Consider the following 12,581-nt stretch of genomic DNA (forward strand, 5'->3'; position numbering starts at 1 on the left):
AGTGAGTCACCTTCTTTCTTCTTCCCCTGGCTTCCATCTTCAGGAGCCGCGATGTTCCCCCTTCGGGCCCTGTGGTTGGTCTGGGCACTTCTAGGAGTGGCCGGAGCATGTCCGGAGCCGTGCGCCTGCGTGGACAAGTACGCTCACCAGTTCGCGGACTGCGCTTACAAAGAGTTGCGTGAGGTGCCGGAAGGACTGCCTGCAAACGTGACCACGCTTAGTCTGTCCGCGAACAAGATCACGGTGCTGCGGCGCGGGGCCTTCGCCGACGTCACACAGGTCACGTCGCTGTGGCTGGCGCACAATGAGGTGCGCACCGTGGAGCCAGGAGCACTGGCCGTGCTGAGTCAGCTCAAGAACCTCGACCTGAGCCACAACTTCATATCCAGTTTTCCGTGGAGCGACCTGCGCAACCTGAGCGCGCTGCAGCTGCTCAAAATGAACCACAACCGCCTAGGCTCTCTGCCCCGGGACGCACTCGGTGCGCTACCCGACCTGCGTTCCCTGCGCATCAACAACAACCGGCTGCGTACGCTGGCGCCAGGCACCTTCGACGCGCTCAGCGCGCTGTCACACCTGCAACTCTATCACAATCCCTTCCACTGCGGCTGCGGCCTTGTGTGGCTGCAGGCCTGGGCCGCGAGCACCCGGGTGTCTTTACCCGAGCCCGACTCCATTGCTTGTGCCTCGCCTCCCGCGCTGCAGGGGGTGCCGGTGTACCGCCTGCCCGCCCTGCCCTGTGCACCGCCCAGCGTGCATCTGAGTGCCGAGCCACCGCTTGAGGCACCCGGCACCCCACTGCGCGCGGGACTGGCGTTCGTGTTACACTGTATCGCGGACGGCCACCCCACGCCTCGCCTGCAATGGCAACTTCAGATCCCCGGTGGCACCGTAGTCTTAGAGCCACCGGTTCTGAGCCGGGAGGACGACGGGGTTGGGGCGGAGGAAGGAGAGGGAGAAGGAGATGGGGATTTGCTGACGCAGACCCAAGCCCCAATGCCGACTCCAGCACCCGCTTGGCCCGCGCCCCCAGCCACACCGCGCTTCCTGGCCCTCGCAAACGGCTCCCTGTTGGTGCCCCTCCTGAGTGCCAAGGAGGCGGGCGTCTACACTTGCCGTGCACACAATGAGCTGGGCGCCAACTCTACGTCAATACGCGTGGCGGTGGCAGCAACTGGGCCCCCAAAACACGCGCCTGGCGCCGGGGGAGAACCCGACGGGCAGGCCCCGACCTCTGAGCGCAAGTCCACAGCCAAGGGTCGGGGCAACAGCGTCCTGCCTTCCAAACCCGAGGGCAAAATCAAAGGCCAAGGCCTGGCCAAGGTCAGCATTCTCGGGGAGACCGAGACGGAACCAGAGGAGGACATAAGTGAGGGAGAGGAGGCTGAAGACCAGATCCTCGCGGACCCGGCGGAGGAGCAGCGCTGTGGCAACGGGGACCCCTCTCGGTACGTTTCTAACCACGCGTTCAACCAGAGCGCAGAGCTCAAGCCGCACGTCTTCGAGCTGGGCGTCATCGCGCTGGATGTGGCGGAGCGCGAGGCGCGGGTGCAGCTGACGCCGCTGGCTGCGCGCTGGGGCCCTGGGCCCGGCGGCGCTGGCGGAGCCCGGCGACCCGGGCGGCGACCCCTGCGCCTACTCTATCTGTGTCCAGCGGGGGGCGGCGCGGCAGTGCAGTGGTCCCGCGTAGAGGAAGGCGTCAACGCCTACTGGTTCCGCGGCCTGCGGCCGGGTACCAACTACTCCGTGTGCCTGGCGCTGGCGGGCGAAGCCTGCCACGTGCAAGTGGTGTTTTCCACCAAGAAGGAGCTCCCATCGCTGCTGGTCATCGTGGCAGTGAGCGTATTCCTCCTGGTGCTGGCCACAGTGCCCCTTCTGGGCGCCGCCTGCTGCCATCTGCTGGCTAAACACCCGGGCAAGCCCTACCGTCTGATCCTGCGGCCTCAGGCCCCTGACCCTATGGAGAAGCGCATCGCCGCAGACTTCGACCCGCGTGCTTCCTACCTCGAGTCCGAGAAAAGCTACCCGGCGGGCGGCGAGGCGGGCGGCGAGGAGCCAGAGGACGCGCAGAGGGAGGGCCTTGATGAAGACGCGGAGCAGGGAGACCCAAGTGGGGACCTGCAGAGAGAGGAGAGCCTGGCGGCCTGCTCACTGGTGGAGTCCCAGTCCAAGGCCAACCAAGAGGAGTTCGAGGCGGGCTCAGAGTACAGCGATCGGCTGCCCCTGGGCGCCGAGGCGGTCAACATCGCCCAGGAGATTAATGGCAACTACAGGCAGACGGCAGGCTGAACCTCTGCCCGTCCGGCCCGCCCATTCCCAACCTCTACCTAGGGTGCCTGGGAGCAGCAGTCTAGGGCTGGCAGGACTTATGTCCCCCGTCCCCAACCTTCACCTACTCCTCCCCTTACTACTCCCCAACCTTGACTACCAGGGACTTCTATTAGGGAGTGGGCCGATTTCACCAGTCCCTGCTACCCACGGCTGCCATTCTCCCTGCGGGCTGAATCCCCTTCCCCGCCAAGCACAGTGTTTATCTTACCCCGTGCAAGACTCCACCCGCAGACGATGGGCGATATCTATGTCCCTCCATTCCCATCGCGATTATCTGCGAAATCCACCCCGCAGCCTGCCCCACCGTGGGCTCTGGAGCCAGAGGAAACGAGCGAAGACTTTGGAAACCTCGCGGTAACGCGGTGGTTTCGGGGCCAGCCAGGGCCAGTGGAGTGCTGTGGGGTCCCACCTCGACCCCTCCTCCTCCCTTTCTTTCTTTCTTTTTTTTTTTAAACGGAGTCTCGGTCTGTCGCCAGGCTGGAGTGCAGTGGCGCGATCTCGGCTCACTGCATCCTCCGCCCCCCGGGTTCAAGCGATTCTCCTGCCTCAGCCTGCCGAGTAGCTGGGACTACAGGCGCGCGCAACCACGACCAGCTAATTTTTTCTATTTTTAGTAGAGACGGGGTTTCACCATGTTGGCCAGGATGGTCTGGATCTCTTGACCTCAGGTGATCCATCCGCCTCGGCCTCTCAAAATGCTGGGATTACAGGCGTGAGCCACTGCGCCCGGCCCCTCCTCCCTTTCAATCCCTACTCCCAGAAGCCGGGATTCGTGGCAACCCCTAGTTTTTAGTTCCAAAGCCTCCTGCCGGCAGGGAACCAATTCCTTCTGTCCTCCCACCCCCACCCCACTTCTGGCCTGTTGGAGTCCAGCCCGGTGCCTGGGGCGCCTTTCAGCTCCGCGCTCAGATTTTCCTGTTTTCGTTGTTTTCAAAGACAGCGACATTTCGGGTCTGGTGCTAACACCCCCTTCCCAGCCTCTGGGAAAATCGGGTGTGTGTGTCGGGGGGTAGGGAGGGAATGCGTTTTCTGTCGTCTCTCTCCTAACTTAAAGCGCCGCAGGACCGCGCGTCCCTTGGCGGCTGAGCCCGTGGACTTGGTCCCGGGCCAATTTCGTTGTCCGTGTGTTGGGCTTTCCGGAGGTCTGTGCGCCCAACAGCGCCGCTCCCGCGGTTCCACCCGACCCAGACCCTAGCTGGAAAGCGCCGGAGGCGGAGGAAGCTGACTGTGGCCTCCCCGGCCGCGGCTCTCTGGAGGGCTCGCGCCCTAGTTCGCACAAAGCCTGCTCGTGACTGTGCGACTGTGCAACTGTGCGGTGGGATCCGGATGGAGCCGAGCCCCTCCGTCCTCGCGTCTCGGTCCTCGCGTCGCCCCGCCCCACCCGCCCCACCCGCCCCTGCTTCGGCGGGAATCGTGTTTGCCCGGCGTGTAGTCCCTGACAAGCGTGCCCCGTAGGAGAAAAGTCTGTGTCCTGTAAAGTGTGACCGTGTAGTGTAGGGGGGCGGGCGGGCGGGGGGGGGGGGGGGCGGATGGGCGGGGAGGGAGGGAAGGGGAGGGGCGCGGCGCGGCGACTCGGGGCGAGGTTCTTTTTTCTGTTTTGAAAGAAAGCGTCGGGGTTGGGGTGGGGGGAGTTTCAGTCCTCGGGGTCAGCCCTCTCCGCGAAGCGCAGCACAAGCGCGGGCCTGGGACGGAGTAGCCCCCCGGAGCCCGTGCCCTTTTCTAAACGCGTCTGTATGCAAACAGTCAATAAAACAATCGATTTGAACTGGGCTCGGTGACTTTTTGTCAGGGGACAGAGGGAGGAGGCCTGGACGATGAAGGAGGAAACCGCGGAAGGAAGGAGCCCCCCCCCAGAGCCTCCCGTTGGGATCTTTTGAGTGATTTCCTGTTTGTCTGACCATCCTGTGATTTTTTGCCAGGTGTTTGCACCCAGCCCTGCTCTTAGTGTCTCCAACTCCAGGGTGGGGTGACAAAAAACGAGGGCAGGCTGGAAGTGAGTAGGGGGAGGTTGCAAGAAAGGAAGGCGGGTGTCTGCAGACCCTAAACACAGGGAGTCTGAGTGTGCACTCAAGAGTGTGCGGCACCTTCTTTCACTTGAGACTGTCTGTGTAGTGGGTTGTGGCTGTATATGGTGTCACACTGCCCAGTTTCTGTGTCTCCACATCAGCCTTTGAGTTCCCTGAGAAGCCGGTGGGAAGAGGATGGGATTCATAGGGACAAGACTGCTGTGGCTTGCACAAGAGAAGTCACTAATAACACAAAGTACAGAGCGGGTAAATGATGTAAAGCAGGAAAAGGGGAGAACCTGGCCAGGCTGATTGCCCAGAGCAAGCCGGCACGTTTGGCCTGGGAGCCAAGTGTGTGTGTTGTGTGGGTGGGTGGGGAGCACTCAGTGAATGATGCATGGACAACCATCAGGGTGTGCTAAGGGGGTGCACCTGGGGAATCAGGGTTGAAAACACACTGATTTAGTAGTCCTAGAAAGGGGGTTTCTTGGGTGAGGAACAGGAGAGACAGGGGGATCAAGAAAGGAGGCTGTGCTCCTGCCCAGCCTAAAACACAGGGGTTGGGCTGCTGTGTGTTTCAGCTGAATCCCCCTAAAATGGGAAGAGGCGGGGAACAGAGGTGGAGGAGGAAAGCAACAGAAATGGGAAGCAGATAAAGATTCTATCTCTCCCCTCCCTTCTTCCTGCTTCCAATTTCTTGTCCTCTTTTGCTGTCTCTGGGGGTCTTCCTAATTGGACCAGTCCAGGTTGGCAACAGGCCCAAGTTCCAATGCTCAGGGTTCTACCACAGCCTCAGGTCTGTCCTCTGGCATAGGTGGTGGCTGTGACACTTCTTGGGGCCTGAGCCCAGGTTCCCTTCCCAGACCAGCAAAGCTGTTTTCTTTTTTATTTTTTTATTTTTAAAATAGATCAGTTTTATTCTGCTAGTTCCATAAAAACAATGTAAACACAAGCGTTCTGTACATCTTGCTGGTGAATTCACATAATGCTTAGTTCCCTGATCCTTTGACCTCCTCGTCTTCTCCAGTTATTTTCTGTTTGGACCACTGGCCATAGGAGTGGAGTGGGGTTGGGGCTTAGGAGAGAGCAATGTGGCTTTTTGGTATGATTTGTTTTATTGCTTGCCCTCTCAGCACACTCCTGCTACTCCTAACACAAAGTCTGAGATTTAAGCCCTTAAACCTGTAGGTTTCACCGTCAGCTTTTTCTTTTCTTTCTTTTTTTTTTTTTTTTTTTTTTTTGCATAGGCATTACTAGGGACGTGAATGGGAGACTGGTATAGAAAGTGGTGAGGAGCCAAAGACAAGAAATTGCTTTAAACACAAGATGAAAATGCTCTGTTCTGTCCACACAAAGAATCACCTAATACTGGTGTGAGGCATCTCACTTAGCTGTGGAGAAGTCCTTGGAATTAGATCTCAGAAAGACAGTTCCAGCTTTAAGACAGTAAAACCTTTAGGCAATGGGCTAATTGCCTTAAAGGAAAGAAGAGTTCTACTTGAAAGAGCTTGCAGGTGGAGAAATTGTCCTACAAAGATTCTTGGAAATGTTAGTGGAGATAACTGACATGGGTAGCTGTGGGCCAACCAGGAACTGTCAACAGCCCGATCTCATAGCAAAGCTGTTTTCAAGAAAAATTCCCTTCTGAGGGCCACAGCCTGAGCCCTGCCCCTGGTCACAGCCCAACACTGCAGTCCACCCCACTGCCTGGGACACAACTCAAGAATATTATCTTTTAGGAAGACGCCTGTTTTGTTCTACCTGCAAATCCTACCTGTGAGCAGGGGGCAAGGACTGGCCCAATTCCTAGGGCCTATTTAGGAATCCAGCCACGTGATTGCTTCTGGGAACAGGCCTGGCTGGGCCAGTGAGTGCTCTGCAGTTTTGGTGCAACTCAATCATCTGGTCATGGGTCTCTTGTGGGAAGACAGGCCCCTTCCTTTCCCTCCCCGTCCTAAGAATTGGGGGCCTCCTCGAGACCCTCTTGGGCCCCCTGAGTGCCACTAGGGCAGGTGGAGAGGAGCTGAAAGCTCTGCCCCTCTTTGTCCAGGGCCACGCATCCTAATGGATGAGCAAACACTACTCAGCTAGACCTTGTGCCTTCTGGGCATGGCCAGGCCCAGAGGCTCCATCCACAGGAGGGAATGAATAGGTGTTGGAGGCCAAGGATCAGGGTGCTGGGACACTCTGCCAACTGCCCATTGAAATCCCAGCCCTCTCAGGAACGCTCTAGTTTCTGTCCAAAGGTTTGGCCAATGCACAGAATGGTCCTCAGCCTCTGGCCTTCCTTCCTACCTCTTTTTAAATGTAATTAATTTAACTTATTTAATTACATTAAAATAAAATGTCTTCCTTTCATTTCCTCTCCCTCATTCCTCTCTGTTCTTTTTTGAGTTGTTCCAATTCAACTACCAATTTGAGGTTGAATTCTTTTTCACAGTGTCCCCATCAGGTGGTTGTAAAACTTTGGCTTATACTTATCCAGAGATGGGGAGCTCACATTCCACTCCCCCTTTCCAGGGAATCAGTTGTTTAGCAGTTTAAAATGTGTCTCTGCCTGGGTTCCACCCCTCAGGCCTGATTGCCGCTGGCAAGTTCTCTGGGAGAACCTACCAGGTGTGGAGTGTAATCTCCACCTCTGACCCTCTCTTCCTGGCTCCAAGGCTTTCCATTCAATGCAACTTTTTTGAGCCTTTCCGGTATGCTTCATGTGCTGTGCTAGCTTCACTCTCTCCAGTGTGTCTTGCTGTAAAACTTATTTGGATACTACACGGGAATGGAGTCTAACGGCTTGAGGAGTGTGTGTGTGTGTGTGTGTCTTCAGAGACCTGGAAAATGGTCAGAGAATGCAATATGACAGCAGTAGCCTCAGAACTCAGAGCAATTTATCAGGAGCAGTAATTCTCTGAGCTACAGAAACCAGATGGCCAGGATGTGGCCTTGAATCGGATCAGAAACCTGTCTAAAGAAAGGTTATTTGAAAGGAGTGCCTCCTCCCCCCAAATGTTTCCTAAAGATCAGCTGAAATGAGAACCATCTTGAAGATCATTAAAGTCCATTAATATAAAAGAACAAAGGAAGGCAGGGCTTCTTTGAGAAAGAAGCAGCTGGGGTAGGGTCCTCTGGTCCCAGATCTTGTGTCTGGAATTCAGCCCTCCACCCATGACATCCAAATAACAACCACAACTAAAGCTAACATCTCCAAAGATTCGTTGTCAGTACATACATGGCCTGTGACTCCCTGGTGGTCATCTCAGTTTTTCCTCCTGGATCTCAGGGGAATACGTTTTGGTAGGTAGAGGGAAAGGAGTGGCATCTTGCTATGACTACCCTGCTCCACATTTGTTAACAGAGCCCCAGTTATGAGACACTCCATAGGGAAAAAGGGACCTGCTGTCTGCACAACAGGAGGCGTCGCCTGCAAAGAAAGGACCATGACTATGTAAGCACAGAGCAAGGAAAACTGGGGGATCTTTCTCTGCAGAAATCCAAGCCTGTACTCTGCAGACAGCCAAGCCCTAGTACCAGGACATAAGAAAGGCCCCTTGTTGAGGCTATAAATTGCTAAGTCTGACCTAACAAATACCTTTACTTTATACCAACATAAAGGTATAGACAAGAGAAATTCTGCTGGCAGTTGGGAGGAAGCAAGTGGAGCCATTTCAATTGTAATGTGTCAATTAATTGATTGCATTTGAAATGTAGCCACTCACACCTATCTGTTCAATGATAAGATTTTGCCTTAGGACTCAATAGAGAATAACATTATATTGAAAATGAAAGATCTACTGTGACTGGCATATAGAATAGATTAAATTTTAAAATGTTTTACAATATTAACATTTTGTTCAAAATATGACAAGTATTCCTAATGAGACTTGATATGGATTTTTTAAAAAGCCATCCAAAACCCCATGATGGGCACAAAAACAAAACCAACTTGTTGGGTTAAATTAGTTGGATTTGTATCATTTGTATCATTCCATGGTTAAATAAGTAATTTATGTGATTTAAAGACAGTATGATTTTGAAAATTGCACTAATTGTGTGTGCTTTGTTTGGACATGTGAATGTAAGTTTAATAATTAAGTTTAAGTCCACATGGAACAAGGAGAGAAAAAGTGTTTATATTTTTATCAACTGTTTACTGCTTATATGTATTCCCTTGTGTATTCGGAGTTAATTTGGTTTTGGCAAATTAAATGCATTTTCTCCCAGCAACATTTACAAACTGTTTCTTAAATTGAGTCTAAAAGCCATTCAAGGCATCCAACCATTTGAGAGAAAAATTTCTATGATTATATAAATTACCGAGGAACTTCATAAGAATTGATCAGTGTCGAAATGGGGAGAGAATGGGAATGGAGAATTAATTATCAAATGCTTCTTAATAATCTAGGCTTGTCACACATCTAGACTAAGAATGCTAATAGTCATCACCTAATGTTAGTGTAAATACTAATAATACCAATAGTAGCTAACATTTATTGAACTCTTACTATATTTCAGGCACATACTGTGGATCTTACAAGCATTATTTTGTCATTCCTTATAGTGATCCTCTGAGGTAATATTATTATTCTAATTTACAGGCAAAGAAACCAAAGAGCACAGAGGGTTAGTAGTTTGTTGAAGATCACACAGCTGGCAATTTGCAGGGCTGAAGTTTGTCCTTTTGTTATCTGACTCCAATGCCAGAGCTCTTAGTCGCCAAGCCAAACCTCCTCCTGAAGCCTCTACAAACCAGTGAAGTATAGAATAATATATTTTCTATATGGTTAAATTTGCTGCTGATTACAGAGTTTGTCTAGAAAAAGGATTTCTCTTGCTGTTTCTGTTATTTCTCAAAATAGCATTTTTTTTTTTCTGATTATAAAAGTAATGCAGGCTGGGCGCAGTGGCTCATGCCTATAATCCCAGCACTTTGGGAGGCCAAGGCGGGCAGGTCACTTGTGATCAGGAGTTTGAGACCAGCTTGGCCAACATGGCGAAACCCTGTCTCTACTAAAAATACAAAAAAATTAGTCAGGTGTAGTGACATGCGCCTGTAATCCTAGCTACTCCGGAGGTTGAGGCAGGAGAATTGCGTGAACCCAGGAGTCGGAGATTGCAGTGAGCCGAGATCACGTCACTGCATTCCAACCTGGGAACAGAAAAAGACTCTGTCTCAAAAAAAAAAAAAAAAAAGAAAAGAAAGAAAGAAAAGAAACAAAAATAAAAATAAAAGTAATGCATGCTTCAACTAGAATTGTCTTTGGTTGCTGTTGGGAATGTAAATGGGTATAGCCACTTTGGAGAATTATTTGGCAATCTGGGAACATTAAAGATACACATACGTCTGACTCGGTAATCTTACTCTTGGGTATATACCCAATAGAAATGAATGTTTACATCCATCAAAAGACAGAAGAGTCCTTTGGTGGATGCAAGTGTAATGATGTTCATAGCAGTTTTATTTGTAATAGCCCCAAATTGGAAACAACCTAAATATTCAACAGTAGAATGGAGGAAGTAACCTGTAGTATATTCATACCCTGGAATACTACAGAGCAATGAAGAACAAACTGCAGCTACACACAACATGGATGTCATCACGGTGACTGAAAGAAGGAAGACACAAAAGATTATGGAATGAGTGATTTAATTTAAAGGAAGTTCACATACAGGCAAGACTAATTTTTGGTGGAAAAAGTTGGAAGGTACTAACTGGGATTAGGAGAGGGCTCAAGGGAGCCTTCTGAGATGCTAGAAATGTTCTATACCTTGATCTGGATGGTGGCTACATGGGTGTATGCATATGTAGAAATCCATTAGCTACACACTTGAGTTGTATACTTTATTGAATTTGTTATACCTCAGTTTATGTGTTTGTGTGTGTGTGTGTGTGTGTGTGTGAGATGGAATTTCATTCTTGTCGCCCAGGCTGGAGTGCAATGGTGTGATCTCGGCTCACTGCAACCTCCAGCTCCCTGGTTCAAGTCATTCTCCTGCCTCAGCCTCCTGAGTAGCTGGGATTACAGGCACCTGCCACCACACCCGGCTAATTTTTGTATGTTTAGTAGAGACGGGCTTTCGCCATGTTAGTCAGGCTGGTCTCAAACCCCTGACCTCAGGTGATCCAACTGCCTCGGCCTACCAAAGTGCTGAGATTACAGGCATGAGCCACCATGCCCAGCCCTTATTATACCTCAGTTTTTAAAAATGGAAAAATAACTCTTGGAAATAAGGCACCAAAGTAATACGTGCTCCTTATTGAACAGCACTGTCCAATACTAGCCACTAGCCACATGTGGTTATTTACATTTTACTTTTAATTAAGGTGAAATAAATTTTAAAACTCATTCCTCAATCCCACTAGCCACATTTTAAGTACTCGACACATTGCTAACAGCAATTGTTTATTTGGACAGCAAAGCTATAGAAAATTTCCATCCTAATGGAAAGTTCTATTGCTAGTGTTGTTATAGGAAATTGAAAAATATAGAAGTGTATAGAAAAAACCATTTATTATTTATAATTCCCTCATCCAAAAAATACTGTAGTAACATTTTATGTTAACTTCTAGTTTCTTTCTAAAATAAATTTTATTAAATTACAAGAGTAACATATGAATGCATTCTTGTCCTAAGATAATTAAATACTGATAAACTGAAACTCTCTTTGATCATTGCCTGCAATCCTAGAGCTCTCCCCAGTGGTAACCACTCTTACTAGGGTACTATGTATCTTTTTTTTTTTTTTTTTTGAGATGGAATTTCGCTCTCTCGCCCAGGCTGGAGTGCAATCGCGCTCTCTCGGCTCACTGCAACCTCCGCCCCCCGGGTTCAAGCGATCCTCCTGTCTCAGCCTCCTGAGTAGCTGGGATTACAGGCATGCGCCACCAAGCCCAGCTAATTTTTTGTATTTTTAGTAGAGACGGGTTTTCTCCATGTTGGCCAGCTGGTCTCGAACTCCCAACCTCAGATGATGCGCTCGCCTCGGCCTCCCAAAGGGCTGGGATTACAGGTGTGAGCCACCACACCCCACCTGGTACCATGTATCTTTTCAGACCATTTTCACAGGTACTTATAAACATGCATGTCTGTGTATGGAAATATACAGCAGAGCCATTAACATCACCCTGACTCAAAGAGCTTCCACCTGGTTCAGTTCAGTCTCCCCAAGTGCACAGGAAGGGTGTTATCCCCATCATCCACATCCCACCCGGTGTCTAGGGCTCTCTTCCTGTTCATCTCGAGCTGCAGTGGTCCTGGGATATTGTGAGAGGGGACGTCACATGGGGCAAGTCAGATGGTCACTAGGTACAGTCTCACTGCAGAACTGGCAATGCCACTCCTGTTGGGTGTTCCTAGGGCAAGATGTAACTGTAAATCCAGGGGAGCCATCACTCCACACTGTCTGTATGAAGAGCTAGCCTGTGGTGCAGCTCTCCAGCCTGAAGGTGGTGCTTCCTAGGGTAGAGTCTAGGAGGTCTGCAGGCATGACTCAGCTCCCTCTGGGTCCTCTCGCGGAGGTCCTTTGCTGCTTTCATGAACGCCACACTGGAGCATGGAACCCTTTTGTGAAGCTGCCCCAGATCCCCTTGGTACCAACATCATCATTTTCTCTCTGGTGCCACTGCAATGGAATAAGGCACAGGCTCCGTTTGACTCAGACCAATGCACCTCTCAGTGTTTACCTTTTGAGTTCAATTCTGAATTCATGAATTTTTAAACTTCATTTTAATGTATGCATTTACAGCTATTAATGTCCTCCTAAGTACTGCTTTAACAGCATTCCCCAAGTTTTGATAGGTAGTGTTTACATTGCCATTTAGTTTTAAATATTTTATTTCCATGAGATTTGTTCCTTGACTCATGAATTATTTAGACATGGGCTTTTACATTTTCAAATGTATGTGGTTTTTTTTCTGACACTTTTGTTTTTGATACCACTTGCATTACATCGTTGTCAGAATACAGACTGGGTGATGCTGATTATGGTAATTATTAAAACTTGCTTGGAGGAATAGGATGTAGTCAATTTTTTGTAAATGTTTATATAAGTTTGAAAAGAATATTTATTCTTGAATTATTGGGTTATGATTTTTATATTTTAATTAGATAAGGCTTGTTAATTTTATTGATTACATATTTTCTATTTCCTCACTTAATTTTTTGTTTGCTTGTTTTATTAATTTCTGAGAGAGGCATGTTAAAAATCTCTTATGATTTCAGACTTGTCAATTATTTCTTGTAATTCTGC

The 12,581-nt window shown here is 50.0% G+C and overlaps 1 protein-coding gene across 9 annotated transcripts in view; it reads left to right on the forward strand.

Moving 5' to 3' along the window:
- The window catches only part of ISLR2 (immunoglobulin superfamily containing leucine rich repeat 2), a 37,328-nt gene extending 33,232 nt beyond the window's left edge, over window positions 1-4,096 (forward strand). For all 9 annotated transcript variants that reach the window (XM_054532887.2, XM_054532888.2, XM_054532883.2 and 6 more), the window contains one exon: window positions 44-4,096. In XM_054532887.2, coding sequence (XP_054388862.2) covers window positions 52-2,289 — 2,238 coding nt within the window. In that variant the 5' untranslated portion in view covers window positions 44-51 and the 3' untranslated portion in view covers window positions 2,290-4,096. The remainder of the gene's footprint in view (window positions 1-43) is intronic.
- The last annotated feature ends 8,485 nt before the right edge of the window (window positions 4,097-12,581 follow it).

This window comes from Pongo abelii, chromosome 16 (genome assembly GCF_028885655.2).
Source record: "Pongo abelii isolate AG06213 chromosome 16, NHGRI_mPonAbe1-v2.0_pri, whole genome shotgun sequence".
Lineage (NCBI taxonomy): Eukaryota > Metazoa > Chordata > Mammalia > Primates > Hominidae > Pongo > Pongo abelii.